The 6,024-nt window shown below is 49.5% G+C and overlaps 2 protein-coding genes across 2 annotated transcripts in view; one reads left to right on the top strand and one right to left on the bottom strand.

Annotated features, from left to right (window-relative positions):
• POSPLADRAFT_1039697 (hypothetical protein) lies at positions 1 to 816 on the top strand (the record flags this gene model as incomplete). Its single annotated transcript, XM_024477584.1, has 3 exons — positions 1 to 590; positions 663 to 728; positions 780 to 816. A coding segment is annotated over exon 1 (153 nt), but the record flags the coding sequence as incomplete, so codon positions are not given.
• A 3,449-nt stretch (positions 817 to 4,265) lies between these two features.
• POSPLADRAFT_1140712 (hypothetical protein) overlaps positions 4,266 to 6,024 on the bottom strand; it is a gene marked incomplete at both ends in the record, with an annotated part of 4,517 nt that continues 2,758 nt past the window's right edge. The window contains 8 exons of the mRNA XM_024485213.1: positions 4,266 to 4,368; positions 4,567 to 4,830; positions 4,883 to 4,964; positions 5,045 to 5,147; positions 5,269 to 5,400; positions 5,458 to 5,573; positions 5,626 to 5,774; positions 5,827 to 6,015. Coding sequence (XP_024339467.1) covers positions 4,266 to 4,368; positions 4,567 to 4,830; positions 4,883 to 4,964; positions 5,045 to 5,147; positions 5,269 to 5,400; positions 5,458 to 5,573; positions 5,626 to 5,774; positions 5,827 to 6,015 — 1,138 coding nt within the window. The remainder of the gene's footprint in view (positions 4,369 to 4,566; positions 4,831 to 4,882; positions 4,965 to 5,044; positions 5,148 to 5,268; positions 5,401 to 5,457; positions 5,574 to 5,625; positions 5,775 to 5,826; positions 6,016 to 6,024) is intronic.

Genomic DNA, 6,024 nt, shown 5'->3' with positions numbered 1-6,024 from the left:
CTCCTCGTCATCCTCAGGGTCTAAGCTCATCTAAGTCTATGTCGTCGTCTAAATGTCCGAGCCATGAGCACTAGTGCCGGCATCAACAGACTCACTTGGGGCATAGTCTGCTAGGTGTGCCAAATACACTAATGTCTTCACAGCTGTGACTTGAGGAAATGCGGTGTAGAGTACTAGGTGAGTCTTCCAGTGTGCTGTTGGAGCGTTAGAATGATGAGTCGCTGGCTGGATCTCAACTGTTACGATGATACAATGACTATGCCCATCACGCATGCAGCCATATGGTATTTGTCTCGCACCCAGACCCACAGTATCCATACCCCATTTTGCAGCGATGGGGCATGGATACAGTAGGTCTGGATACAAGGCAAAATTGTATTTTGCTTTTAGCCAGTTTGTCTGTCAGCGGCTATATTCAGTGAGTTGCCGAATGGCGAGGCTCATGATTATTGGTGAGCCAGACACATGCTATTTGAAAATTCCTTTGCCGACTGCAGATAAGAGAGTGCACCTGAGCGCATATGAGTACAGTACAGTCCTCGCCAGCCCGAGGACCTCAAATATCCCATTCAATTCTGCTCTTCAAGTTGGTAAGTTATGGCCTTTTCAAATCCCTCTTTCCGGCTGTGTCTCATCATGCTTATAATCTAGCACTCACATAGTGTGATTTACAGGTTGCAAATTTGCATAACTCAACACAAAGCTGAACTGCTCGAGTGGTAGAACAAGTAAGTTTCATACTTTCTGCGACTGGAATGACCTGCTGATATCACATTGAGCCAGAACATTGAGACGCGGTAGCACCAGCGGCCAGCCTCAGGAGCCCAGCTTGCGGCTCGACACCCACAGGATCAGGCGGCTGGATCAGGCGAGAACCTGTAGACTGGCGCACCTGTAATAGTAGTTAGTACCTATATAATTATGAGAAAATAAACATTATTTGTAATGTTTCTGCCACAATTTATTTGTGAGGACCCCGGGGGCCAGGGAACCGTGACCAGGTGAGAGTAATTAAGCCTGTTCAGGCAATCGACATTCACTATTAAAGCATAACATTATAATATTATGTGTAGGAATATAATGGTGGTACATTCATGCCAGGTGATGCAAGAAATGTGTATCTTGCCAATAGCCGCCAATATTGCACCTATTGCAATGGATTGGGAAATTGCCAAAGCGGACTTGCCTCGATAATCGTATATCTCTCATGTACAATTATGGCGCTCGATTACATTGATTGTGTCGTCATGTAATAGATTGCAGGATGAATCTGGTTTTGCTGATGTGCACGATGACCCCATTGCTCCACATCTCTAGCTCCACTTGCTATACTATCCTCATCTTCCCTTCAGACAGTGATGACTTTGTTTCCATAATCGAGTTTACGAAGAAGTTCCCGCTTCGTCTCGTTCGCATAGTGGTCATTCTCCCGCGAGATACGGCTCCTTAGCCAGCTGCGTCTGATGCAGATTTTGTCTGCGTAGATCGATACAGACATGGCTATACGGTATATCAGGCGCCGCCGCAAGGAACAACCGCAGCTGTCGTGAGGCCAGACGGCATCGTTGGCACGTTTATCGCCAGAGCTGTCTATCTGAAGATCTACTTCAGATGCGGATTCTTGCATGTCGATGCTGAAAGGTATATTCACTACTTTTTTCGAGAGTGACATTGCGAGCTGATCAGCGAGACTCACACTACAAGTCTACCAAGAATACCTGTATCACAGCGCGTTACTTATCGAATTTGATATGAAGTGCGCGTTATATGTATAAAAACGCCTATTTATCGTTATGATCGCGCGCCCGGCCTCATAAGGAAAGGGGCGCGAAGGGTGTATGCAACTCCAACCTTTATGTTCGGTACATCGCACGGCCCCAATACCGAGGTTGCTGCAGTATGACAGCGATTTGAGTAAAGGGGAACTTAATTGACATATATATTGCGAAACGTCTAATTCATCTCCTTTATGTACTGGTTATGGAAATGTCAGACTCTATTTCTTTCGCTGATCCTTGTATTATGTGAGTTGATCTGTGGACGGCACTCCGGAGGTCCCAAGCACTCCATTTATATCTATAATTGAACAGGTTTCACAGGGCATGGTCTTTCTGACGCTGGACCAACGCTCAGGTGACGCTTGAGTGCTGCTTGGGCGACGCTCGCATGGAGCTGCTGCAACACTTCTGCAGTGCTAGGGGACTGCTAGGTTTACGCTGCAGCAGTGTATAAACACTGTTAGGCATCACTAGTATAGTCAGATCACGAACCTTTACGAGTTCCGGCTGTACTATGCACAACAATTATGGCTGTTTGGGGGGTCTGCGCACACTTTTCATCTTCCACACAGAGAATGAGTAAACAAGACAGCAACATGATTTGAACCTAATCTTGTCATGGAATTCGGGGGGCAGAAGAGGCACACTATGTGTGTATTAGTCCCCCTTGAGGCGACATTCACTTCACCAGTGGTAGGGCATAAACTTACTTAAAAGATAGATATTAAAGAGGTGAATTGAAGATTGTTCACACTACTCTCTGGACACCCTGCTTTGAGCTGGAAGTACTCTCATCGCCGCCATCACATGAATCATGCTTCCATGGAACGCGACGAAGTCATGTTCCGAACACAAGAAGTGACTTGGGGATCCCTCAGGATATCCGTGAAAGCGACTACGAAGACTACCTGGCTGATACCCCGATTTACACCTTATGCATACGCGACTCCTTGCGTTTCCTGCATATTTTCGTACGTTTAAGGAGCATCAACTCGTACATCGAATGCGTTGAGACATGAATTGGTGTGAATTGGCGAACAGATCTCAACGTGTCGGGGCGCAAAGAGTATCCACGTTGGACCAACCATTATAATCGTGAGTTTCAGTTACTGTTTCAGTGGATTTAACTTTAATGGGCGAAGCAAACTTCGCACTCTTCACAAACATCAATACTTTGATGTTGTCGTTCCGGACTTTGGTATTCTGTCCATAAAAATAATATAATTCCATGCAGGCGAGACCTGGGGCGCTGCCAAAGTGATGAAATTGTATGGATCTACATGGCTCCTAGCGACCCATTGGTACGTTGGGGTACAACTTAGTATGTGGATTGGGGCTGAGAAGGTTTCTAGCCTTATCATGATTATATACCGACATCAATGCCCGGCACTATTGTGACGGCCAATCGAATTTCCAACGGGGGGCTGCATCCACAATCGATCGTAATTTCCTTGGATGGCAAGGACGCTTCTTTCTGCATGACATCACGCACTTGCATGTCGCCCACCATTTGTTCTCAACGATGCCCTTCTGCGAGTTGACCCGTTTATGATTTCCCATTCTTGCCCGCTAACATGCATGTGCGATAGACCATTGCGCCGAAGCGACAAAATATCTCCGGGCGTATATCGGGTCATACTACCCATGCTCGGAGAAACCCATGTTCCGTGCACTGTGGGACACATATAATGAATGTCAGTTTGTAGATGATGAGGGTGAGTGACTTCCACTTTCGCCAATCTCTGGTCGGAATGTGCAGGAGATAATATGTTGTGTCGGAGCCGTAAGGGACGTCCGAGAATGCGTCCCGTCGCCACTGCCGCCCGTTGCGCAGATGCGAACAGTGATGAAGGATGGGAGAGGTCGACGAGGAGAATTAGCGAACATGAGGGTGGTGGGTTCTTCCATATACCGTAGGTGCGGATATATCGTGATATAATGATAGATCGTGCCACTCAGATTGAGGGCTGTGTCATACAAGTCACTGGCATTATACGCGTACACAATAGAGACAGTATTCACGCACTTCATAGAATATTTGACATGCGCTACCGTATGTGATCTGCCGCGGCGGGAAGTGAAGGTAACATCAGGGGCCTCACCTGCCCGAGGTCGTATATTGTGGTAACAGGTGTCCTGGTGTGCACTAGCGTATACACGCCTATCCCGGTGACGCTAGAAGCGAGTTCGCGCCGCACCAGATCCGACGAAACCATAGTCAGGGCAAACGAAGGAAGGATCTCGCTAGGGATTTGAAAATGACCCGTTCATTGGCTCACCGATGGTACACAATTTACACCATGCCGCTTAGAATACGCCCTGAAGGTCGCGTACGCGAGACCAGAGCGGAATTACACGTTTCAAGTACAACGAGTGAACTCCGGTCAAGTTTCACCTCATGATACCTCTACGACACTTCGCTCAAAGTTTATCTTGCTTTATCGAAGGATAAGAGGAGGACGTGAAGGATGTCAATGACAAAGCAATTCACAAGTCCAACGCAGACTTGAACTTGGAACTTGAAAGCGAGACGACTGCTGTCGCCCATGTCAAGTGCTCCGGAGCTTGATATGATGCTCCGTCATTCAACCTTCAAAAGATGAATCGATAAAATTACCATGAAGCTGCGAGGGTACAACCTTGTCGTTATGCTAGAGACACCGCCTGTAGAAGCATATCACGAGTACGTGGCGAGCGCGACTCCAAGCTGCATATCACGTTCTCCGGAAACCTAGTTCATTCGTCAATGGTAGCTCATGGAACACGGTGATGATGTAGAGCAACTTACACAATTGTCCCGCTCGTGTATGTAACCTCGGGCAGGATGTCCTTCCCGCGCTCGTCCACTGCACGTTTTACCGTGCTCGTCGCGAGGATCGTCGCAACGACCGCGAAGACAGTACCCTCCGCGAAATCGTACCCCGGACAAGCACGCCGTCCGAACCCAAACGCGAGGTCTGTCACCTTGCGCATCTCTGCGTCCGAGTTCTCGAAGCGCTCGGGTCTAAACGCCATTGGATCTGGATACACGGCAGGGTCATGCAGCATGTGCCTGTTGGCAGATATGAGGTGCGCCGCAAAGATGTACAGCACCAATTGCGCACCAGACATTGGGCATGACGACAGCGCCCTTCGGGAAAAACATCCCTTCGTACACGTCGTCCTGGCTTAGCGCGTGCGGGAGTCCTGCCGATGACGATCAGTATCTGCCATGAAAAAGACTACAAGCACTCACCAAGTGGGACGGCTGGGTTCCACCTGTATACCTCCGCGATGAGGCTCCGTACATATGGAAGCGCGGGCCTGTCCTTGAATCGACGGCAGCCTGTCTGTGCCCACTACCATGTCGATCTCCTTTTGGGCCTTCGCCTGAACATCCGGATAGTGCAACATTGCGAGTATGAACGTGAAGATGGTGGACATGTTCTAAAGACGCCGCCGACCGCCGGCAATCAGCTGTGTGACTCGTACTCCAGGCCGTAGGACGTACCGTGTCCAACCCGCCGCCCAGGCCTGATGAGGCCGCCCAGACCAGAGTCTCTTCGTCCTCCTTTGACAGCTTGCCGCCTGCCTGCGACAGTGCAGTCGCGCAAAGACTGGGAGTCAGCGCCGCGCCAGTCTCCTAAATGAAGCTCATTATCACGATCAAAGTGGTTCTTCAGCGATGTTCAAGACGTACCAAGTTGTCCTTGCACCACCGATATGGGTTCCATGATGCGCTCCATTCAAGCTGTTTCCACTTCTTCGCCGTGCGCAAGAAGGTTGCCCCGGGTGTCCACTCGGGGAGATACTTGACTGCAGCAATGATGAGCACATGTCCAGATGCGCTGATGACTCGCGTACGCACGTTGAGGAATCAGGTCGACCATCCACATGCCCGGCTCTGTCGCCCTGCTGAAGTTGTCCATCGAGGTGAAGGGAATCGTGATCATTGGGTCGTCCTCGCCCTTCACCGTGTAGCCATATGTGACGCGCATGATGATGGACGCAATCCGGCTATGTTACCATGAATACAGACAATCAAGAGACGAAGGGGAGCTAGACGCACAACTTGGTCTGTGAGATGAGCGCGCTCGGGTCATCGAGAATGCTCTTTGCGAGCTTGCGCGCCTCGGCCTCTTGAATATGATAGTAGCGCGAGACCATGGATGGATTGAACGTCTGCGCGACGATCTTGCGCTGCGCCCTGAAGGCATTGTTGTAGTTCTGGAGGGGCAATTCTGCGCCGTATCCTGAACTGGTCAGT

The sequence above is a fragment of the Postia placenta genome (genome assembly GCF_002117355.1).
Source record: "Postia placenta MAD-698-R-SB12 unplaced genomic scaffold POSPLAscaffold_6, whole genome shotgun sequence".
NCBI lineage: Eukaryota > Fungi > Basidiomycota > Agaricomycetes > Polyporales > Adustoporiaceae > Rhodonia > Rhodonia placenta.
The sequence above is the reverse complement of the archived record's forward strand: the minus strand, read 5'-3'. Positions and strand labels throughout refer to the sequence as shown.